The 24,707-nt window shown below is 43.7% G+C and overlaps 2 protein-coding genes across 5 annotated transcripts in view; one reads left to right on the top strand and one right to left on the bottom strand.

Moving 5' to 3' along the window:
- LOC118512714 (phospholipid phosphatase 2-like) overlaps positions 1 to 18,934 on the top strand; it is a 39,961-nt gene extending 21,027 nt beyond the window's left edge. For both annotated transcript variants that reach the window (XM_036057554.1, XM_036057553.1), the window contains exons 2-6: positions 10,062 to 10,216; positions 14,216 to 14,374; positions 14,476 to 14,546; positions 17,657 to 17,954; positions 18,037 to 18,934. In XM_036057554.1, coding sequence (XP_035913447.1) covers positions 10,062 to 10,216; positions 14,216 to 14,374; positions 14,476 to 14,546; positions 17,657 to 17,954; positions 18,037 to 18,204 — 851 coding nt within the window. In that variant the 3' untranslated portion in view covers positions 18,205 to 18,934. The remainder of the gene's footprint in view (positions 1 to 10,061; positions 10,217 to 14,215; positions 14,375 to 14,475; positions 14,547 to 17,656; positions 17,955 to 18,036) is intronic.
- A 361-nt stretch (positions 18,935 to 19,295) lies between these two features.
- LOC118512713 (peroxisomal multifunctional enzyme type 2-like) lies at positions 19,296 to 24,565 on the bottom strand. 3 transcript variants are annotated; one of them, XM_036057550.1, is made up of 6 exons: positions 24,389 to 24,565; positions 23,344 to 24,026; positions 22,759 to 23,273; positions 22,096 to 22,693; positions 20,259 to 20,444; positions 19,296 to 20,154 (listed from the first exon to the last, which is right to left on the bottom strand). In XM_036057550.1, the coding sequence occupies exons 2-6, from the start codon at positions 23,987 to 23,989 to the stop codon at positions 19,943 to 19,945; spliced, it is 2,157 nt and encodes a 718-aa protein (XP_035913443.1). In that variant the 5' UTR covers positions 23,990 to 24,026; positions 24,389 to 24,565; the 3' UTR covers positions 19,296 to 19,942. The 3 variants fall into 3 exon arrangements, with proteins under 3 accessions (XP_035913443.1, XP_035913445.1, XP_035913444.1); XM_036057552.1 differs by lacking the exons at positions 22,096 to 22,693; positions 22,759 to 23,273; positions 23,344 to 24,026; positions 24,389 to 24,565 and adding an exon at positions 21,768 to 21,916; XM_036057551.1 differs by lacking the exons at positions 22,096 to 22,693; positions 22,759 to 23,273; positions 23,344 to 24,026; positions 24,389 to 24,565 and adding an exon at positions 21,189 to 21,912.
- Between the last annotated feature and the right edge of the window lie 142 nt (positions 24,566 to 24,707).

Raw genomic sequence — 24,707 nt, 5'->3', positions numbered from 1 at the left:
TTGGTAACGCTATACGCTGCTTGGTACAAATTGGTTCGATCAACCTTCAATAGTGAAATTGATACGCGCAACTTTGAATGGATGATGATTGATTGGTGGAACAAATAATGAATAGGTTAAAGCCGCAGAATATCTCTTAATTAAACTGTTGTGATCTAAGGACGATTCCTAGAACCAGTATAATTGAGATAGATAAAAAAAATTAAAACGTATCTTTTTCTTGAATATCTTCCACTTTGATACTACAAGCTCGGAATTGGCTCAGATTAGTCTGGCTATGTTGACTGAATTTACTCATAGCTGAATTCTTCAATTCTTCAATTCAATTACTAGTATAGATATCTTTTCCATATATCTTACACATCTGCCAACACTTAAGATCCTTGTCGCTTTGGAAGGTGATGCTCACATTCTCACATTGATAATTCCAGTTATCATCACGATTCCTCACCCTTATTTTATATATTAAAATTATTCTTATACATTCTTCCCTTTTGTTGTTCCCATGTGCTAAAAAGGTTCATTGTCCCTGAGCGGCTTTTGTCCAAGAAATAAGAATTCCTCTCGTTATAAAAAAAACATTTTCACCCTGTTTAACCCTCGAAACACGCTCGAAGCAGTACGCACTTATGATGAGCATGGCAGCTAGACAACCAGCAACAATTGTTGATATGAGATGCGTAATAATTTCTTCCTGTTGTCGCCTGAAACGTTCCCTTTCCCTGGTGAAGCAATGAAAAAAAAGGGTTTAAATTGTACGACCGTTGCGAAACTTGATCTTGAGCGGAACGAGTACAGCGCTGAGTACAAAGCAAAAAGGGGGTTGGTCCTCTTTAGCCAATGAGCCCCCTTGGGAGGAATAGTTCGTCTTTCAGTAATTCTAGAACGACGGCGTACGGCTTTTTCATTCACCGCTCAAGCAGTGGGAAAAGGATGCTGGCTTTTTCTTTTCGATTAACGATAATGATATGATGAGTATGTGATGTAAGCCGTTTGCATAATGCAACTCACGTTGCAAGACATAAGAGGTGCACCGATAGGATGATTAATCTTGCAAGCCGTTGCGTTTAGAGGCGAACAATTCGGGTGTTCTTTTGTGCTCCAGTCTACTCATCAAAAATATCCAAACAATCCATTTTTTGGAGTATTTATCTATCCCTTATTACCACCGATTGATGTACCACCGTATGCTTGTTAAGACGAACGGCAAACACGAAGAGCCACGGGGCTGTTGGTTTTCTGTTAGCGGAGCACTTCAAACACGATTGGGAATTTGTAAAAGTTGGGTTGTGGTTTCAATTAACATAGTTCGGCTAAAACTCATTTCCCTCTGTTAACTAGTGATGCTAATTGCTGCGAGTTCAAATTCCAGGCTAATTAGCTGAGTTTTGGTTCTATCTTTGGAACGAATTCGGACCTCAATATCCGTATGTACGGTCTGAGTAAAATGACCCTTTTGAGATCACCGGTTTGTAAATCAAACTTCCTGACGAAAATAAATAACGCGATCGACATAAATCAAACGCAGCATGATAATCTGCCAAAATTACACCTTTTCCGCATCAATAAAAGCGCGCACCCATTCCGATCGATTCCCGATCACCGGTATCGCTTTACAATGGATCAATTTCCTGTGGCTCTACATATATACGTAGTTTTACCGTTTAAACAACGCCAGAGCATCGTGTGCCTCCAGGGTTTTGGAGGGCATAAACATGTATACAATCAAACATTCTCACGACCATATTAGATGGTGGGCCAAGCTTGCAGGAAACGGCAAGGATCACGCAACGATCAAAGCAATCGCGAACAAAAGGTGCCGCGGTATGGGGAAAAATTATAGGCTAGCCGTGCATATACACCGACCATAATAGCTCCGAAACGGCGTTTCTTTCTACCTCTACGTCCGCGAACGTTTAACCGAGTATGTGTGAATATTCGCAAATGAATGACATATTTTTATGATGCCCATAAATTGTATGCTCACCGTGTGCGGATGATGTTGTGAGCTCTGATGATCGGGGAAACTGCTGATTACTTATACGCGGAGCAGTACAGTTGAGAGATGAAAAGATTTTTCCCTTGAACTTCTTCCAGCAGGCGGGAAAGATGGAAGAGTTTGATAAGCTTTCCGGTTTGTTTTTTTTTTTTTCTTCGGGAAGCATTCCCAAACCTACTACAATTACTATTGCAAATGCAAACTGTTGCCGGCTGCATGCCACGATCTGTATAAGCTGACAGCAAACAGCAGTGATGTAGTCACGCAGAAAGAAGGATACCACCGACGGGTTGGGATTAAATTTGCCATAAACTAGCGGTACGATCGCTGAATCCCTCCGTTTATCATAAGATTATGAGCTCGGAGCTAACAAACCAATTAATAATTCCGATCCTGTTTTTTTTTTTTTTCGTTGCATAAATTCAAATTATCCGCTCACCGCGCAGAAAGTTCGCCAAAATGCACCGTCAAACATTCCGGTTCTTGCCCATGCGAGCGTAAAATTAAGCGTGCGGCAAGAAGAGGAATCGCAAAACTTATCAGAATGTCAATAAAATTATGAATAAATTAACGATTGATGAAAAGTTATGACTAATTTCGATTTTTGGTGCGGTTAAATCGATTCACGATGCAGATCGGCTAATCAGGTTTCTCAAACGATTTTATAGAGATGTTTGGTCGTTTTTGGTTGTATGGACAAGAATTTCAATGCAAATCTTGAACATTTGCATACACGCGGAATTCTAAACTTATGTTGTGTTTAGCAAAAACGGAAAAACAAGATTTGATTACTCGTCAGGTTTGTTGATATTCATTAGGCAATTTTTGGGAAACTTCAATTGGGAAGGAGTCAATGCCATTAGAGACTGTTCGATCGCTTTTTCGGGTGCTTTAACCCTACGAATTCTAGTAGATTCAGCTGAGTTCAAAATTCAAAGTTCAAGTAACATGGTTGCCTTAACAGCCCCTAATGGCTGGAGCTCGATCGTCTGTGAAGTATCGACAGTCGTGTCCAGCTAATTTTTAAAACTTAAGTCAACGTCCGTTTACAATTATACTACGTTCAAGTTGCTATAACTTCGCAAATTGTTGTAAAATAACTAGTTCTATAAAAAAACCATTTAAGAACAGCAACGTATTATTAAGCTAACCTTCACATCAACGCCTATCCCACAAATCCCAGACCCACATACTCAGGAAAAGCATCGACGCCCTGGGACATTTCCCCGGGGTGAGGTCGATCTCCAAGGGTGTGTTGCCTTGGCTGGTCCCTAAAAATAAAATCTACTTCCACCTGCGGAGCAATATCAAGGTTGCCATCATCAACATCATCGTAATTATCCATATGTCGACGCAACAGGTACCATCAACCCTCGGGATATGGTTGTTGTTCGCTTATCGATTTCCTTCCTCAAATCGAACCGGGCCATGTATCATGCGGAAAGGGTGCGACATTTCGTAAACTGCCTAAAGCCAAGAAAATAATAATCGACGCAGAAACAGGATGAAAAGCAATCCCGCGTCCCAGGCGCCCCGCGATGTGTTGCACATTATTATATTTAATGCAACGCTTGTGATCGTTCGCACTCATTAGCATTAAAATGGGCCAAGAAGAGTATTGTGAACCGCGCAGCGCCGCATGTTCATTACAATTATGATTTATTTGATGTGAAGCGTACGATCGAGTAATTTACGACGTGCCGTAACCAATGCGTTTGCAGTTTTAATCGTTTTGAGTGTTTATTTTAATGGAGCCGATGGCGATGGGTGACGATATCTGCAGCTTTGCCATTTGATTTAAGATTATTACTGCTTTGGTAGATTCCATAAGCCAGCAATAATTGAAAGCGAAAAATAGGGAAAACCGTAAGACACTCAAGCATAGGGAAAGTAATAAATCTTCATATTATAAATTAGATGGTTAGTGTTCACCGTTTCTCTAGCATGCTTAAATTAATTTCATTTTGATAAAGATTGCGTAGCCATGTAGACTTTGCGTGACTCAAGCACATTTCTGACGCATACCTCATACCAAAACAGTGAGTCACATAAGGTGCATAATCTGAGGCACGAGTCGCTCATAGCTAGCCGACCGTTGCATGTCTGGATTTTTGATGAGTCAAAGAAATCATAAGGATCTCCCCTTTTGTGCCAGTCCTGCTGGGACATGATTTCCCCAACTATGAATTATTCTTCTCTTCCTCCAAACCTTCAGGGGACACTCTCCTCCTTCAGTCGGTTGAATCAACTCCCGGGACCCCAGGGGAAACCTTGATCTTTGCCATCCGAAAGAAGAACCATCATTCTTTCGTTGATCCACTCTCGGGGAAGAGTGTGAAACTGTTTATGAACCGATGAACAATTATCGTAAATTATTTCCGCAAAAACACAAACCAGAAGCTGATGCTGTCTGCTGCCCTTGCCTCCACTCGCCACCGATTCCCGTATCATGCGATGCGAAAGATAAAACACCGCGTTGGGAGCCAGCGCGCACACGCCGTGTGTGATCTCTTCGCTTGCCGATCGCGCTGTGAAAGCCATAATGTTGACAGTATCATTTAAACGCGGTGGAAGCGAAACATTCACCCAGCCGTGTGCATTATGCGTTAAAAAACGATTATTGAGCTTGAAGAAGAAAAAATACCCACCCCTCCCCCCCTCCCAGAATCGCAACCAAGAGGACAACAGAACAAGCAACACATCAGTAACGGTCGCATAAATCAATCGTGGGTGACTGGGAGCTCGTTCAGTGTGGCTTATTTATGGAAAGCAAAATGAAATGCCATAACAATGTCGGTCGGTGTAGATTGCCAAAAAATGAATGTTGGCTCGCAACCTTGGCTCCTAATGCTGTTCTCCCCCCCTTTCCATCAACTCGATCCGTTTTTTTAAGGGGTGCGCATAAATGGAATGCTGCCCGACTTTGACCCAATGTTTGGGACAGTTTAATGAACGCGATGGCATTAGCTGTTGTTGCGTTCGAGACAGATGTTAAGAACTTTATGAACTTAGAGCTCGAGCGAACAAAAAACAAATCATCCCAATTTATTGGTTCGTTCATAGTTTTGACGAAACTCTGTTTAGTTACTACTCTACCGAACCAAATTCATATTTTTATCTTGATTTGATTTTAAATAATTCTATCTACCGATTTTAAAATTCCGAAATTTTCGAAACAAAAAGAAGATCACACGGCATTTCAAAGGCTTAAAAAAACCGTCCTTTCGAAACATGTACCCCCAACCATATAAAAAAGCCACCTCCCCCATTGATCGTTTTGCAATACATCCTCAAAACAAAACAAAAACCCGCTCCTATGATCGAACCGCCAATCGTGGACGGAACGGCGCATAAATCAGTCATCATTAGCTCACCATAATCGCTACGGTGCCTTCTCAAACCATAAAAAAAACTCGTCATCTGCTTCTAATTCCCAACATTCGTATGCAGTTCGCAACATTCACCCGGAACGATGATCTTCGAGCTTCTTTCGAGGACGTGATGAACAGCTGTGGCTGGTCGGCGAAAAATGCTGGTGCTGAGGATTAGAGGCAGCGGCAACTGCCGTGATCCTTGCACACAACAATTCCCGACATCGAAGCGCAACACAAACAATGGGGGCTTCTACGAGGGTGGATTTATGGGTCATTTGTGTGTGACTTTTTTGTTCTTCGGATGATGATTGTGAACGTTTGAATGATTTTAGACGCGACGTAAGCGATAGTTGATGATAGCATTTGGATTAGAACGGACTGGCAAAGTTTCGAAAGCAGGGCAGCAACATAAAACTCTTCGTCATCCATCACTCAGCTGACCCAGGGAGTAATCGAAACGGGTGCAGCAAACTATCTTTGTTGTAACCCATTTATTATCGTCAGTAGCATTTAAATTCCTAACGGCAGCATAAACATTCTTCTCAATGAAATAATGCTTCAAGACGCGCGCAGAAGAATGTCGGCTGAGTGGCTTTCGATTTTATGTGTGATATTATGCTGAGCGTATAAAATATTATCTTGTAAGCAACCGGTTTCGTGTTGGTAAATCTGAAGTTAAGCCAACTTCACAAAGGTTCCGTATCGCTCGCCTGTACCGGAAGACATTGGACGATCGTGCAGAAAACCTTGACGTTTGTTAATTATGATTCGCTCCTTCTCACTATGGGATATAAAAGAAAAATTAATTATAAGCATCAATTCACTGCTAAAGCCTCCCATGCACCAGCTAACAAGAACCTCCACTCAGAATAATCGTAACGCAGATTGGATCGGTTTTCATGCGTTTCGTTCATTAACACTACCACCACACGTCTCCGTTTTTCACACGATGCTCATAAATTCTGCATGCCGATGGCCGGTGACAAACAATCCATAAATGTCGTGTGATAATAAAGCCATCGTTTGCTTCATCGTTGAACTGCGAGCCGTCAATTTGTCGTTTTGCGAAACGTTTTTTTTGTTCAGTCAAACGACGATTTTCTTCACCTTGCATCCTTGCGCCGTTTCGGGCGTTTGGTTTCGCAGTGGTGCCAAACTGGGACGCTTAATTAATTACGATCATCGACTTTTATCTTTCTGCTGACGGTGTGTATGGTCGAGCGCACGGAGCGAAGGGTGCACAGGTGTTCGGGAATGTATTGATTAAGATTGTTTAACATATTATGGACTCTTACGCCCCTTTTTCGTCTGTGGTAGAGGTTGCCGAGTGGATGTGTGAAACGATTATATCTATTAATGTTATTTACATTTTTTAAATATTTTTATAGCTTTATTTTTTCCATACAGCATTATAATGCGTTAAAGAAATTTGAGACTTTTTTATCTAAAAAAAGTCTTTAAAATTTGGATATTTTATTGCGGCCATATTTTTGAAACTATAGCCGAAAACTTAAGTAGCTTTAATAAAGCGTATCTTGCCAAATAAAGATGGAGAATTAAAATATATTGTCAAAAAAGGTCCTTTTTGAGTAACATTTTGAAAATTTGGCTCAAATCTCAAAATAATCCTGGTAGGAGGACTCTTTCGAATTCACTGAACAAAATCGATGGAACTGATCTGCTAAAAATGTCTATAAATAAATCTATGTCCAGCACACGGCGGCTGTCCAGAGGCCGAGGTGACAACGGAACCGGTCTTCACACGGCAGGACCGGGGTTCTTATCCCATCTAGGCCGTTCCCCTCATAGTGAGGACTGATTGTCCAACAATACAGTATCAATGAGTCTAGTAAGACAGAAATGGCAGGCATGATCTTAAGAGGTCGTTAGGCCAAGAAAGAAGAAGAAGATGTCTAGAACACACTGTAGTTCATAACAAAAAAAATGACTAAAGCGAAACTTAAATTTGGTATATTCTGAGACTATAGAAGGCTACGGTCTACACTGATACAAGATCGAAATGTGATTGGAGCTAAAGTTTGAGGACTATTTGAATTTTAAAGCAATTGGTAAATGATTCCAAAACTACCCCCCTAAAAGATTGTTGATTACGTATGTAAAGATACAAAATTTGCCGATTTTGGGGCAAAACCAATCTAACAAGTTTCTATGTACCTCCAGAGAGTCATCACTTCTTGGGCTATTTAAGCATCATCGATCGTTTTGCTTCATCAACGTTGCAACCTTTACGTGATCAACTTCAACAAGCGAAAATTCTTCTGATCGATAAAGTTTAATTGCTCTTGTGGCACTGTTTAATTATTATAACTTTTAAGATGTTAGAACAGTTTTTTCAATTTTTCTACTCGGACTGTGAAAGATTTTCTCGCATACAATCCCACGGGATGGATTGAAGTAGAGCCATATTTTACATAACTAGTTTAGATCAACAACATAAAAAAACGATTGCCTTACAAATTAATACTATCAACTAAGGAAATAAATAACGTACTTAGTTAATTACGGCAATCGTAAAGAACCATTAGATGGGCTTTTTCTCACCGTAACTGTGTCACATAAGGCGATCAACTAATGGCCACTTGGAAATAGTTATTTAATAGTATTACTACACCTCTCTTCGTTCGGTTGATTTTCCCATTTCTTCAGCCCCTACCTACGTAACATTCGCACCACAAACCAGCTTCAAAGCTGCACGGTCGCACCGGTTGTGCTTCATCGCTACAGAACGGATGGCTTCTTGTGCGAGTGTGTGTAATAGATAATGCCGAGTTTTCATAACGTAACACGTTTTCAATGTCACTCGAACGACTCGAATGGGTTGGGTTTTTTGCGGTGGATGACGGTGGAAAAAGGGCCCAATATTACAACACCCTTTTTTGCCCATCGACCATCTGCATTTCCCGTTTTGCCGCCAAGCTTTGGTGCCCAGGTGTTCTAACACTTACCAAACCGGTCAGGTTCATGGTGCAGTTTTTTTTTTTGCAGCAGCAGCAAATTACACACCATTTTTGCATATCGCACCTCGGGGAACATTGCATTGCAGACAGATCACGGGCATTGCATTCTGCATTCACAAATGTCGCCCAGCAGTTGTGTTTCTGGTTTATTATTAGAACTAGGGAAGGCGATTGGGAGGAGAATATTTTTAATCACGATGACCATATGCTCTCATCAGCCGGGGTAAGCATAAGTACCTTGAACTAAGTGAACGAACGAACGGTCCGCACCTTGGTTCATTATCGGACAACCACTTTCATGCAGTGCTGGCCTGTTGTCCGTTCTTATCGTAGAGAGGCTCACGTGTAATGAATTGGTAATTGGCTTCATGATGAATCTGGTCATCCAAAAAAGAAGTCATTAAATTCAATCACTTCCAACACACACTAGTGGTTTCCCTACCTATGCCCGCATTTTATCTCCGGGTTCTCTGTTCCCTGTTTCGAAGTTGAGCACCAACCGACAAACAGCAGTTCGTTTTGTTTCGAACGATTTGTGTGCTTTATCAATTAAGGTCCAGGCAGTCAAATGTGTTGCTTGATAAGGACATACACCATTCTGTACCTAACGGAAGCTGAGGGCTCTCATTGAGGTCATTGCCTCACTCGTCAAGAAGCTGAGTTCGGGCATGAATCACGCACCTTATAGGGCACATTAGTCAACTGCTTTCGATGAATTGATTTTAAGGCACTCGGCGTTCAGAACTCAGACTCAGAGTCACTGTTTAGAATTCAACAGACGAATTTAAGTTTTTTTTTCGGTTCCCGCAGAAAGTGTTATTAAATCACCTCGTAAAAATGAACGGAAATTCGAAACCAAAAACAAAAAAATGCCATATAAAAAAGGTGGCGTCCGACATCTTTTTATGTCTTAAGGTACTTGGGGCGCCATATTTGTAACGCGCCCAAAAACCGAGTTCGCTCAATGCATAGCCGAATGAAATCTATCTTACAGTTTAGAACCTTTAAAGGAGTTTCCCATTGTCGTAACGTGAACTTTATTCACGCACCAAAGAAATTAGCCTCTCGCACCAAACCAAGATTCGTCGTCGTTTTCCTAACCATCGGTTACACATGGAAAACATGTGCCCATGGATATTGGGGACCCGACTGTATTGAACGAATAAATCATACAATGAAAAATCGATTCTAAACGTCCCAGTTACTCAACCACCACTTCTCGGTGTGACGACACCGTATGGCAATGGTAGCGACCCAGCCTGGTAGAATGGGCCACCACCAAGTGCAGGCTGGGTGGTATACGCTTGTTCATCTTCAAAAGGCGCCCTTGCCCGGGTGGCGCTCCTAGGAAGCTGCCCGGCTCATAAAGGCAACAAACATTTGTACAGCGCGATCATTTATTGCCTTTTCGTCGGCAGCATACAGCATATGATCACGAATGTAGCTTTTTAGCTCTCTCCCGGCTCACTTGTGCAACAATGATGGTGAATAAACACAATCACTTATTGCCACCGGAATTGTGACCGTAGACGCTCTAACGCGCGTCGATTAAGCAGCAAGCAAGCAAATATAAGCCCCGATGGTTTAGGTTCTGTTCGGTCTACGACTACTACCTACATGATGTTATGCCACATACACGAAAAGCAATTACCAAGCACGAATCATAACCCTTTTTATTCTCTTGTTTTTTCCCATTTTCATTTACTGTAGTCGCCTGTTTTCTTATACTGACCGAACTGGGCCTGCTGCCGCAAGTGGTAAAGCGCGGCTTCTACTGCAACGATCAATCGATCCAGCATGAGTATAAGGGCGATACGATAACGACCGTCACCATACTGCTCAGTGGGCTGATTCCGGTAGCGCTGGTAAGTGTTTGCTGTTATCCACCATATTCACACACTTTTTTTATAAAAAGCCGCGATAAAAGGGATGTAGAAATGCTTACAATCTAATAGGGAACATATATCGGTATAGAAGACAGAACAGTGTTGCAGCAGAAACTGACATTTAGAATTGTAAGCTTGATCATCCGGCTTTATTATTGTTAATCTTGAATTGAATGAGCAGAGCCATCCATTCCAACAGTGAATAAAATATTGGATAAGTTGGACATTATTGTACAAAGCTCACCGGTAAAGTTAAACAGACGAACCTAACCTGTCCATTTGGAACATCTCGCCGTAAGAGATCTCATCAATATTAGAAATCAATTTTTTGTTTTGATATACGTTTTTGGATCTATTTAATAGCCAAGACGAGCTTGAGCCATCAAGGCTTGGAAAGAGCAATAATGAAATATGAACACTGGCCTTAAAGCCACTTAGTGGCTAAGGTCCTTGCTTATTAGCCCACGGACCCACGGACTCTTGATGATGATTGCATGCAAATCATAGCACCAGAGCAAATTCTACGGTATGCCACCAATACATGAGCACCAAATTTGAGAAGCAATAAGCTTTCCCTTTGAAATGCGAATTTTTTCTCAGCGACGTGTTACATGTTCAATCTGCATACTAATTTATTTTACGTTCGCTTAAATGCGTAGCGCCAGCCAAACGGTTACCCAAATCCACAAATCAAAAGATTAAATTTATGGCTCCTCCACAAACCAACATCTTATTGACACATGTTTTGCTGCTCAAAGCTCGACCCGACCCCCCGGAGAATCTCAGAACTCCCCTTTATTCCTGTTCCACGTCAGCTGGCTGGCCAAACCGACAGGGTGGGATGGGGGATTATGAATTATTAATAGTAGTAGTTCGCTTGCGGCATAGTCATAATTTGAGGTCTGACATTTCGTTCAACACGTTGAGCATAATTAAAGCAAAAAGAATCGCTGAAAAACCCGTCAAACGGCAGTTGAATTGACAAGCTCGAACGAGCTCCGCTAATCCACGTGTTGTTGTTATCGGGATGGATTTTATATCCGAGGTCCAGCCACACAAAGTAGCGATCCTCGTCGAACACCACCTGTACCACCCGTCGTGAGGACGGCAGGCATGGCTGGCGATGCAAATGTGAACAACTTTTCGAGAATGGAAAGGCTACCGACGCACAAACACGAGTTATAGATCAGGCCCACTAAACGCTGCTGGATGAGCATTCGTGTAAGCATTTGGTTCGTGGGGTGTTGCTGCTCACACTGGAAGACTTCTTCAGATCTCCCGCACTCTCTCGCGGATTGGCGCTGGTCCAGCTGGTAGTTGTGGTGCGCCTCGAACGATCGAACACCTTCGACAGATCTGTGTGGGCAGCAACAACAACTGGCAGATACGTGTTGGTGGATCAACAGAAGAAATTAAAACACACGTTCTCCTGCCCCGTTGTGTGTTGTGGTCCGCTAGGCGGTGGCGTTCACATAAATCAAACAGCCATCTGCGCGTGTATGGTCTTTTCCTGCGATGCAGTGATTTAAATATTTTGACCTCCGGGCTAGCAGGCAGCCGGCTAGTCATCCGGAGGGTGCAAAGAATCAGTGATGGACAACCATCGAAGAATTGGACCTCCGCCGACCACCATAACCCGCGATATTGGTGATTGGTGACGTGCAATAAAGTGACCCCCCAATCATCCGTCAGGGTCACTAAATTAACCACAAGACGACGATTTTCAACGCCCCGAAGGTGCGGAGATTAAGATCGTAAGCTGTCGGTTTAGGGCAGCACATTAACATTCATGCTCGTTCCCTATCGCCGCCGGGCTGGCCCTTTGCCATTCCATGTTCGCGCGCTGGAGTTCGTCCGGGCCGGCCGTGATCGTGCGGCTGAAGAAGATGAATTAATTAAAGCCGCCAGGCACGCACGGCGACTGACGGACGGTGCTGTCGGTTGATTATCGCTTTTGTCGAATTAAAACGGTTCGGGTCGTAAATTGTTTCCCCTTCCCTTTTGTTTTTTCGACCAATTACTCACAGTTTTGGGTGGTAAAATTAAATCAACTTTAATGTTTTATGAGGCTCACTATCGGACGATAGTGACCGGTTCTTCGATATCGCTTCACTCACACCGTGGATGACAATTTATTAGTTACTGATCGTCCCCTCCGCCATCATATCAATCTCTTCTGCGGTTTCATACCATACCATTAGCTGGGTGTGAAATTGATTGGATGGTTTGATTTGATGTAAAGTTGGGGGAAACGCAAAGTTTACACGTTTTCTTTTCCTTTCGTATTAAATTACAACGCGATTTATGATTCTCGGCGCGGTGTAATGGGTTTGATTGTGTGCTTTGATATGCATTCAAATCTAATCGTGCCCAACCTAATGGATTGCGTTGTTTCTCTAAATGGCTTTATCTTTGTGAGACAGCGATTGGGGATTTACACGATGGCGAAGGAAGATGCGATGCACATTGCTTTATGAAGAAATTTTTCAATGGTTACAGGCATCGATATTGTATACTATTTTATGCTACTACTTTAGGCGAAAGAATATTAGGGATTTGGAATAGGAGTAGGAACAACGCAATGCGCAACTTTTTTATTTTTGTTCAACACTTTAATATTTTTTACAGAAAATACACAGATAAAACATGTGATAAAAATAAAATTTCAAGCGAAATATGAATATATTAAGCGAGGGTTCATCAGGATCTATATTTACGGAAAGTAGACTTTGTGCGTAAAAATGTTGATAAAATATTTGTAATCGAAGTCTTTATCCCGGAAGATAATTTGATTCAAAGAATTACAAAGTTTGATAAAATATATTAATGCCAATGGATAAACAAGATATTTAGAAAAGATAATGATGAGACATTCTTTATAATCGGAGTCTTGCGGAATCATTCGGAGAAGGAAGTAGTAAGGATATCTCCTTGGAATTTTATGCTTAAAAATGGCAACGCTTGAAGAAATGTACTAGAAGAAGTGATTAGGAATATGTCATATCAGCATCACCATGTTGGCCTACTCTTTAGAAGAGCACGTCGTCGTGACATGGCCCGGTCAACAGTAGATTTCCAGGAAACTCGATCCCTTATATCTCGAGGAATATGTCTTAGTACACTGTGAAGATTTGAATGCAGAGTGGCAGATTTAACGATACAGTGGAAGAATTTAATCTTGAAATACAAACTTAAAAAATTATACCTAGTTTCATGTACAGTATCAAATGGATTGCTGAATGCACGCTTGTGCACAGTAAAACATTCCAATAGTTTTGGTTATCATTGGCAATCGTAACCTTACGCGTTCTATATGTGAGATTTTTACGATCTGTACCTATCTTTCTATCAACACCTGCCTATACCTGCACTATCATTCCATTAGCTTATTACACTAGACAGTATTCCAACATCGTCTCGGCAAATAAAGGTTTGCTTAAAAACCTCTCCAAACAATCTACTTCGCGCCGAGCGCTTGTTTATCTTTTGGCGACTCTCTTCAAGACGCTTTCCGTACCGTATCTGATAAGATCCAATACAGCCACTCGTAATTGGTCACCGTCACACCTGAAGATAAAGTAGCAATCAGTGTACTAATGTCCTTCAACCACTGTACTGTACCTACCAGCTCAACCTAAGACTTGGCAAAAATTTCCCTTACCTCGTGATATTAAAGTGTCATGCGCCTAATAATTCTTGAAGTACCATGTAGGAATTAAACAGCAATACAAGAATGTATGTTATCTGAAGAAATGACTAAGAAAGTTCCGTGCACTTCGAAGGATCCTATGCAGCTATTACGGCGCTTATGACACTCGAGATGGCATACGACGTGTCACTCCAGCACACTCGTACACTGAATCTATGACCCTCTCAGTAAGGGTTTCGATATGTCTCTGCATCGCGCCCACCACTACCTTCTTATCGGTGGTTTATCTTTCATTGGATTTTCTCCACCCTATTTTTTTTTTCTTGCAGATATGGCTGACAGAAGCATTCCTCTACACGCCATCGATCAGTCTGAGCAAAACGGAAACCGAATCGCGGTGCCGCGGTTCGTGGCGTGAGGCTTGGTACTGGTCGAAGAAGTATGGCCGCGGACTTATCACCATGCTAGTCATCATCGGTACGATAAAGGTAGGTTTGGTTTGCTTCTCTCAGGACAGAGAGACGGAGAGAGAGAGAGTACTGTTGAGAAGAAATGTGGAAAACAATTTTAATTATATCGCTGCTTTCAGATTTTCCTTGGTGAACTGCGGCCACACTTTCTGACCACCTGTCAACCGGATGTCGAATGCAAGGGCACCGAGTAAGTATCCTTCATTATGGTCAACTATTGGGCATGAAACTCCTAACGTTAAGGTACAATTCATAACTTAGCTCCACGATTCCCCCATTGACTTTACACTCCAATTGGGTTAGCTATATTTGTCCAAAACCCTATTTATGTTAGCTTGACAAATGCTTACGACACGATTATACATATGACATTGTATGTGACACTGTTTCATATTTCACTTGTGTTGTTGCACGGACACTTCCAGCAGTACGATCGCGATCTACAGTAGGGCAAATAGTCTACAGACAATTTCGAAGATTGGTTGTCAGTTCGTTGTTATACTGGGCTCAGATTCTTGTTGTAGTATTAATTTGTCGATAAAATTGATTTATCGAACGAATTTATTTATGATCGAATTTTTTAAATTATTGTCTTTTCAAATGTTATCCTTTAAAGTATGGTAATTTTGCTATAATATCAATAATCAGCGTGTCGAGAAGGCCACAGACAATGACAAATCGAGAGTATCAAAGAGAATTCAACTAAATGAACAATAAAACAATCATAAATTTTGGCGGATGTTGAGCACAGAACAAAAACAAATTTATAAAAAACAAGAAAGACTGAATAATTATTCTGAAGCAAACATTTGCACCTCCATCCTATGCCATTGTTTCGATGAATGATGATGCGCTTTGCTTTAACAAACAATCTTGTCGGTCAAAAATCAATACCGCCGCCGATCACCGCCAGTGTTGACATTCCTTCCCCATCGGCAAAAACCCCTTGTAAATCATTTGTTTTGTAAAATTTGCTCACGCCAGTTTGCGCGCGCGAGAAGAGCGGCGTGTCTGCGAAATTCCGAAGTTGCTCAAACACGCTTACCTCACGCTGATGGTCGCTCTCGAGTACCTTGGCAGGCCTTGATGATTCTCGAGGATCCGTGAGGATGAAGAGCTACTGCTCTGCCGATTGGTCCTGTGTACCGGGTCCAGAGTTCCGGTTAATAATGATTTAAAGGCGTAATATTTTAATGCCCCCCCCACGGTTGAGCTGTGGCAGTTGGTGGCTGTGCCGGCCCTAAAGGGGAGTAGCGATTGTTGTGCGATTGAATGCGTAAATAAGACGAGTGTACCGGCGGATAATGGATAGAGCGAATCGAACAACGCGTTAAGCTTCTTTCTTCGCAGGAAATTGATGATTATTACATGCGCGATAAAAAGAAGAGGCAAAATCTTAATCATGGCGATGATGTTATCGGACACCCAGATAGCTTCGACTGTCTGGACCGGTTCACGAGGTTGGCAATTGGCAGCAAAATTTATGCCCACACTGGAGTTTTAGAGCTGTCGTAAAATTAATCCTTACTAGACCACAGCGCACACCACAAGAGCGACCCCAGTGCTAACGGTAGGCAGAGTTCCACCGAGAAGAACAGCCTAAGATCCGACATTTTGTGACAGTCTTGCGCAGTGATCATCACAGTGCGATCAGCAGAACAGGGGCTATTTAAATTCATTTTTGTAGAATTATTTTAAGCTTCTTATTTCTATAACTGAAAGCATGTTCACGCACACACACACACCTTCAGAGAAGACGATACAATCCTCCGTTGTCTATAGCCGATACTTCTGGCGAAGAGCGCAGATTTGACATTGGAAGAATATAAACTATAATTTACGCTCCCATTAAATTACGCTATTCATGTCATTCGCATCGAATGATCCTCTTGGTCATTCGTGCAAAGTACGCAAACCTTTCAATTGTTTCGTCGACACGTTTACGATCATGTTCGCGTCGTCAGTTGATCTTTCCCCGTCGCAAACAACGAGATCCAAGCAAGAAAAAAACACGATATGGGGGGGGGGGTTAAAACTGTCATAACCTTTAATAGAGCCATCCGCCAACACGGACCACCACCACCACCACCAGGAGATTAATAAGGCTTTAATGCACTCACTCACCGTGCCGTGTCGATGCAGACGGCCGGATTGCCATTGAGTGTTAAGTGCACGGAAATAGTTTGTTTCAGTTCCCCTTCGACCTGTGCTAGCACCAAACAGCCTAACAAAAACGGAGCAGCGATAAAACCCACCCAGACTCTAGGCACTTTATGGCTGGATCGCCTATTACTCCGTACCGTATATGTGCGAGCTTAACTAGCTGGCAGGAGTGCTGGAAGTTGGTTGTGTGCCAAGATGGCAATCGGCAGAATAATTTATTGCATAAAAATCATGTTGATTATTTGTAAACGGGAAGATCAAATTTGAAACCAGGAACCAGGAAATTGATTTCAATTTGACAGTTACTCTAACTTTCACCTAGCAAAGGATTTAAAGCCGATAGACCGCACGCCAATAAAAGCATGCTCAAATATGGACAAGAACAATCGCCTCATCCAACGATTTATTTCAGTACGGAGACTAAGTTTCTAGTACCAATTAACTCCAGTGGATATTCCTTACGACTTGACTCTCAAAATGTAGCTAGCTTTCGAAAAGACTAGTTCTACAGTGACAACCATGACCAGCAAAGACACAATTAGAACGTCAATATGCCAATTAGAGTACGTGTCGAATGACTGACGACTTAATCAGCATCAACAAAAAAAAAAAACTAAGGAATTGCTTCAGAACTCGCTTTCTTGGTCTATTATACTTACTTATCAGGCGCTACAACCGCTTTACGGTCTTGGCCTGCTGCAACAATCCTCGATTCCATCATCATTCCATCATCAGCGATCAGCGATCATTCCATCTCAAATTGGGCCTACCACCATTCATGACGTGACCAGCCCACCGGATCGTACAGCTCGTAGAGCTCATCATGGTAGCGGCTTCTCCATTGTCCTTCCACACATACGGGGCCAAAAATCCTTCTGAGCATCTTCCTCTCGAACGCGGCTAAGACGGCTTCGTCAGATTTGGACAGAGTCCTTGTCTCAGAGGCGTATGTGAGTACTGGGACTGTAAATTTTCTGTACAATCCCAGCTTCGCAATATTAGGACTAGTTCCAGGATAATCTGGCTTAAAAATATACAGTCAATTAACTAAGTGAATACAGTACAGTGTATAGTGAATAGATTTGCAGCACGTATACTAACATACATAAACTATTCCGTTTTTTTCCCCCACAACAGATACATCAGCTCGTACACGTGCACCAACAGCGACGAAAGTCTGTACTTTGTGCGAGACGCCAGCAAATCCTTCCCGTCGGGCCATTCCGCCATGTCCGTGTTCGAGGCAATCTTTCTCATCTGGTACCTGGAGAAGCGTGTGCCCCGGCTGCGGACCCTCTTCACCATACCGCTGCTGCAGATGGTGCTGATGTGCTGGGCCGTGTTTTGTTCGCTATCACGCATCACCGACCATCGGCATCACTGGTGGGATGTGCTGGCTGGTACGGTGGCGGGCTGTATCGCAGCCTTCATGACGGTAAGCATGGTCCATTCCCCGTTTGCCGGTGCTTCGGAAAGCTTACTCTAATTCATCTTTCGACTGCTACTCCTGCCTACAGTGTCTTTTCGGATGTCACAACTTCGACACGAGCAAACGGAAACGGAAGACTTCCCTCTATACCGATCACGATCACAAGCTGATCAACACTGGCAGCGGAAATGCGGCCACCATCGGTACACCGCTGCACAAGGAAGAGATCAACCTCAACAACGTGATCCACGCCTGACCGCGCAGCTGGAAGCGAGTCTTGGGCAGCGGGGAGATCCAACCCTCCCTCCCGCACCCATTCGCTGCCCGTATTCCACAGAAACAGTATTTTGCGCTATGTATTGTATGACGATTCGTTGCGACGGTTGCTCTAGGTTGCGGGAACATACCGGTGTGGTGGTGTTCCAACTTTCATTTGTCATGAGGTAGGGTAGGATTCAGAAGATTCATACGCGATAAGAACATCGCGCCGGCAGAGTAACATTCGAACCGCCTGCCCAAGTGGCGGGGTCGGTATTGTGATATTATTCAATAAGTCATTAACATGTGTGTAGTAGATATAGACCAACAAAAACCCCTTCAACCTCTCCAAGAACTCGCCCCTCAAAATAGTCGCCGGCGTAACCACGAAACAAAGTGCCAAACCGAAAATCCGGCTGTCGAACGACGATGTACGAATGTTAAGAGCAATCTGCAGGAATCATTACAACATTATCTTACAGAAACACAGAAGCAGATGTTACATGTAGTTTCTGTGCCCCGTTTAGCCGTTAAGAGAAAACAAATAGATTTTAAAAATCTTCCTTAATGTTAATGTTGAGGTAAGGAATTTAAACACAGTCACTAAAACCAACCAGGGAAGGGGTGCACGGTACGGAAAGGGAGGCGATGTTATATTATTGTATTTTATGCGCAAGCAGAAAGAAAAAAATATATGTATTTGCATTATTTATAAATATTTAAAAGAAGCTTCTTGTGCGTACAACTTATTTTCCGAACAAAATAAGATTGAGAAAGTTTAACTGGATGTATGGCTATACAAGCGGTCCAAGTGTGAATATCGTGTAACAAAAATATCATTTATGCCAAAAAACAGTGTTTCAAATGCCTTAAAAGCGAATCAAATAAATATCAAACCATCAACAAGCTGTTGGAATTATTTAAAAAGGACTGAAGTCATTAAAAACACCTACGAACATCTCTAAACAAACCCTAAGAAACTGGGTCAATCGTAAATACACTCCGCTAAAAAAAAGAGTCAACTTTCCCTAAATGTCATCAAAAATTGGTTTAAGTTAACATTACAACAGTGACGATACCTTACAGTGATTTTTTGTTTTGTACAAATATTCATTTTTCTTCCATTTATTGCCCATAGCCCCTTGTGTGTTTGTGTGTGGATTTATGATTTAACATGCTAACAGCATGATGAACAGCATATGCTACCAATGTGTGTGTGTGTAGTCGTAATAATAACCAAGTTATTTGGAGGTACCAGCAGGTGGTACAAACGCACCAACACGGACACGGGAAAACAGTTTTAAAACAATAAACATAAAAAAAAACGGAACTGAAACGAAAAAATACTTTCTTTGCTACAGTTCCTTCATCGCACTGCGAACGAACAGGGCTTATCGGTAGCGTAGAGTAAACGAAAATGGAAAAGGAGCTGTATAAAAAAAAATCTTGCCCGATCATGCCGCATCTAATCTTCGTTGTTGTAACAGAACAAAAATAGCCCCTCCTGTGTAAATGTTTTTTTTTTCTTCTCGTTAAACTGATTGACTAAAAAGTTCCGTTCCTTTTCCAGAATACGCGTATGGTGTGTGTGTGTTGGTGGTATTTGTTCTAAAAACAAGAAAGTTTAACTTTGGAAATGTACGTACGCAAACGATCAACGGCACATCAGAAGCAGCTTCCGGATACGACGTTGAGCGTTCAAATCGCTCCTCGGCCACAGGATACATGCAATGCGCCTACAGTTTTGCCTCCGTCTTGAGCAGCGGGGCCAACTTTTGTGCCAGCATAATGTTGCCGGTGATCTTCAGCTTGCCCTTCATGAATGCGGTCTGGGGCTGCAGTTTGCCGAGTGCCAGCTCGAGCATATCCGCGTCGGCTATCGTCATCGTCGTGTCGGCTTTGCCCTGCGCCGGTCCTTCGTACACTTTCGCGTTCTTCAGGTCAAGCACTGGAAGAGAACACAAGAAGGGTGGGGGGGGGGGGGGATAGAAAACTTCAAATAGGGCTCTTGCGAAAGTGCTGAAAGCGGCCTACAAATGCAAATCTACTTACCCCACTCCTTGGCCACCTTACCACCGCTCGTGATTTTGTACAGGAACACCGCATTGATGGCCTTCGCCTTGGACTCGTTCTCAGCCACACGGTCCTTAATGCCGGCGAAAACGGCATCGCTCTGCAGGGTAACGGCGGAAGTCATGTTCGGTTTGATGACGATCTGCTTAAAGTCCACGTACGCACCTACGGTCGAAAAAAAACGTGCAGCGAAAAGGGTGCGTTTAGTTCCTTGCTCAACGAACGGCGGGCTGAGTATGTTCGCCGTGCTGTAACCGGTGCCGATATCGCAACCGAGTCTGCACACTCTTCCCCCCATCGATATTGGGGTTCGTGCTTATCAACCTCTTTCGTGCATGATAATCGGATTTAGGGAGTGTTTGTGTGTGTGTGTGTGATGTACAGGAGTGTGCCGCGGATTCATGTGGTTGGCAAGTCAAAAGTCACTACTTTAAATAAATGCCTCATCACGCACCGTATCAAAGGCTCCACCTCCCCTGGGGGAGGGTTAATGCCTGCCTGGTGGAGCTTTATCATTTTGCACGTTCGATCTATGGCAAGCGCTAAGACACGGTGCCGCGGTATCGCGGTACCACCGCCTAATCCTATTGATTGCTTTATCGATTTCTTCCCCCACCATAACAATATGCCTTACTTAAGGCCCTTCTCCGGTTGAAGATGAAACCGCACACCTCACACCCATTCCCCAAAGGGTGGGGAGTGAGGGAGCGAAGGGCATCGTACACTTCGTCCCCTTTTAATCGAATGCTTGAGGCTTATCAGTCGCAGAAGGAATAAAGGTCAACAGAACTGTTTACTTCCACAACCAACTCCGCACACTACAAGGCGGTACAATTACAATGCCGAAAAAGAAGCAATACCAAATATTTTGCGTTGTATTTGTGTAAAGCACAAGCAACTGATACTCACCCAACAACAAAGGCACACACTTGCTGGAAGATTTAACCTTTAACCGTAACTTTTAAGTGCAATAAATTATGCACAAGAGAAACCTTCCAGAAACACTTATTCCGGTATGCGTGTGCGTGCAAAGACCGAATCGAGTGATCTTTGTTGTGACAGATTTCGCCTGACAGCTGTAACCATTTCGCCCCATTATTTTTTCGCCCGAAGGCAAACACATTGGGTAAAGGTAAAAGTTTGTCTACTTTTCGACACCGATAATTGCAAAGGAAACGATTGTTGTTTACCAACTTTTTAAGATGATCTGCGGTAATTTAAGGTGAAAGCTTTAAATAACATCATCGAGGTGAATTATAGCTAACAAACTCGAGAAAGATTTTGGCTGTATGACTGTGACCAAGTTCGCCACACAATTTGCTTATACTGAAGCGCTAGTGAAACGGGCAAAAACATGACTTATTCGTGTTTAAAGTATATGTGAGAAGTCCTTCCTTGTGCTTTTTTTGTTCTTGTGGGCTTGCTGGCCGCCCGCTATTTGTCCACTATCATAACTTTTGTAGCCTACGATCTTTTAGGAAAATATACCTTTTCAATTATTTTTTAACTCCACAAATTTAAACAATCTAAATCTATCTCACTAACTAAAATATTGTGCTTCACGCCTCCGAGCTACAAAGTGACTATCGTAATTAGACAACGTGTACCAAACAACGGAACGTACGACTCGACCAGCTTGACTACAATTAACCCCCTCCACATTCATACGCGTACCAGCATCGCCATAACCGGGCCCCGTACCCAAGCGGAGACCCCATTTTACATTACACAACCACCACATTACGTCAAGTACACGCCGTACAGAAAAAGCGCAAAAGAAACTTCAAATCACAGTGCAAGCAAAGGTCGTACTTACCCGACAGTACCTCCGTGCCCGTCTCCACCACAACCGTGCGGAAGCAAACCCGATTGTTCGGTTCCTTCCACATGTCGACACGCAGCGTCTGGCCGGGCAGCACCGGTTTGGAGAAGCGTACTTTGGCCGCCCGGAATAGGGCGGGATCGTCACCACCGAACTGCTTCAGTACTGCCTTTACCGAAACACCCATCGTGCAGAGGCCGTGCAGAATCGGTACCTTATAGCCGGCGATAGCCGAAAAACTCGGATCGATGTGCATCGGGTTCAGGTCACCCGACAGCCTGTAAACAGCGGCCTGATCTTTGTGCGTCGGTACTTCCACCGAAGCATCGGGCGAACGCTTCGGGTTCGGGACGAGCGGTTTCACTTCCGGACCGGCCTTTGTTTTGCCATTGAAATTGCCAGCCCCGACCACGAACGTGGAGCTTTGATTGCGCGCAATCAGCGTGCCCTGCTCGTCGTACGAGTCCGACTGGGTGATGACTAGGGCTCCGGATTTTTTGTCCACCACGTCCAGCACGGTGGAGGTGGTCGTCAGAATGCCTTCCGTTGCGGGTGCCTCAAACAGTTCGATGTATTGCTCACCATGCAGAATCTAAAGAGGAAATAAAAGCGTGTTATTGCTCTTCGTAAATGGCACCGGTGCGGGGAACCACTTACGTTGGTTAGATCAAACGTGGTATGCTTGATGGCGGATGCAGTCAGGCTGGATCCCATCACGGCCAGCAACCCGGGCAGGATAAAGAACGTGGGCAACACACCAAAGTCGGGATTGTTTTCGTACAGGAACTTCAGGTCGGTTGGATCACTGACGGACGCACCGACGCCGAGTGCGTACAGAATGGCATCCTTGAACCCGTAGCGGAACGTTTCGGTCACGGAGTTTTCATTGTTCTGGCCATCGCGCAACTTTTCCAACACTCCCACCAGGCTGAGGCTCGCCTCGCCGATCGCGTTGAGGTGGCGCGCTTCCGACATGTCCGTCACGCGGTTCCACACCTGTTGCACGTATTCGGGTGAAACGTCCTCGTCGATGGCGGTACGCAGCACGCATCCTTTGCCGCGCACAAAGTGCACCTTGGTCGCCCAACCGGCCGCACTCTCGATGATGGCGCCCGTATCGTCGCATGATTCGTGGCAAAGGTAGGCCACCACCGGTGCAATCAATTTCGGTTCTAAAAAACGAAAATCAAAATTAGCTCTCTACAACTGCCGTGTGCGGAAAGGCCCGTAGTTCAAACTTACTAAGCTCATTGAACAGAATCTCCGGTAGAATGCCCTCCGTCATACGGGAGGCCGCCGTCGGCACTATCACGTTGCAGTGGATATTGTTCTTTGCTCCCTCGATCGCGACTGTGTTGGCCAACCCAACCAGTCCGAGTTTGGCGGCACTGTAGTTCGCTTGCCCGAAGTTTCCGTACACTCCCGAGTTGCTCGACGTCATGATGATGCGTCCATAGTTTTGCTTCTTCATAACGGGCCAGGCGGCACGGGTCGTCAGGAAGCTTCCCTTCAGATGCACATCGTGGATCAGGTTCCAATCCTCGTCGGAAATGCGGGCCACGCTACGATCGCGCAAAATTCCCGCATTGTTCACCAGCACATCGATGCGGCCAAAGCTTTCCAACGCCGTCTGGATGATCTTATCGCCCTCGACGACCGAGTTGTAGTCCGCGACGGCGACACCACCGGCGGCCCGTATCTCCTCCACCACCTTATCCGCTGCATTCGATTTGCCCTGGCCATGGAAATTACCGCCCAGGTCATTAACGACGACCTTTGCACCGCGCGATGCGAACAGCAGTGCGTACTCGCGACCCAAACCAGCGCCGGCACCGGTCACCACCACGACCCGTCCATCGTAGCGTAGCTGTTCCTTTGGTGCAACCATGGTTTAGTGAGGAGCGAATCGAGGCAGACACTTCTTCCTGTGAAGAGAATGATCCAAGTGAGCTATGAAATTAAAAAGTTGTTTGCTCCCAAGTGGTCAAAGTTTCACTTTCACACACCGACAGCTGGAGGATGTAAGCTTGAATAATAGACTTTTTACTGTAACGCTGCTGATAAAAAGTCGCACAAGCAAGAACAATAAATAAATCGTCCACTTATCTTAACTGATAACACTAAATAACCGGCAAGAAATGCTACGGGACGGCTAACCGTCTACATTTGCAAGTCATTACAAAGACAGCTCATCAAGATGCAGATAGCATACATAGGCGAAACAAAAAACACAACAAGGACCCCACAGAGACGCATAGCCGAGGATCGTGAAACAACGAAAAATTACCTTTACTTATGTAAAACCAATCTAACACTGAACAGACTTTTTTTCTACTCGATTCACGGGTTTACAGATGAACCGATTTCACTTTAAAACAATGATAACAACAAAAATAAACAATCGACGGTCTACGACCACAACACGTCCGCACCAACACAATCGACGAGCAGGAATGAATGGAAAGCAGACGACAGCGACAGGTTAGCTCACACAGCAATTCCTGCAAGCCACCATATTGGCTTGCAGCTTGACAGTAGAGAGCAGCGTTGTCAAACTTGATCGTTTGAATTGGTTTCGATTTTCCGTTGCAGTTGTTCAATTTTGT

Source organism: Anopheles stephensi, chromosome 3, assembly GCF_013141755.1.
Source record: "Anopheles stephensi strain Indian chromosome 3, UCI_ANSTEP_V1.0, whole genome shotgun sequence".
Lineage (NCBI taxonomy): Eukaryota > Metazoa > Arthropoda > Insecta > Diptera > Culicidae > Anopheles > Anopheles stephensi.
The sequence above is the reverse complement of the archived record's forward strand: the minus strand, read 5'-3'. Positions and strand labels throughout refer to the sequence as shown.

What these genes read in the sequence shown, in the direction of transcription:
- LOC118512713 (XM_036057550.1), bottom strand. Translation starts at nt 23,989, where the DNA reads ATGGTTGCACCAAAGGAACAGCTACGCTACGATGGACGGGTCGTGGTG. An exon ending in GATTCTGTTCAATGAGCTTA is followed by an intron (nt 23,274 to 23,343) that starts GTAAGTTTGAAC and finishes TTCGTTTTTTAG; the next exon opens with AACCGAAATTGATTGCACCG. An exon ending in GGGCACGGAGGTACTGTCGG is followed by an intron (nt 20,445 to 22,095) that starts GTAAGTACGACC and finishes TTTCGACCGTAG; the next exon opens with GTGCGTACGTGGACTTTAAG.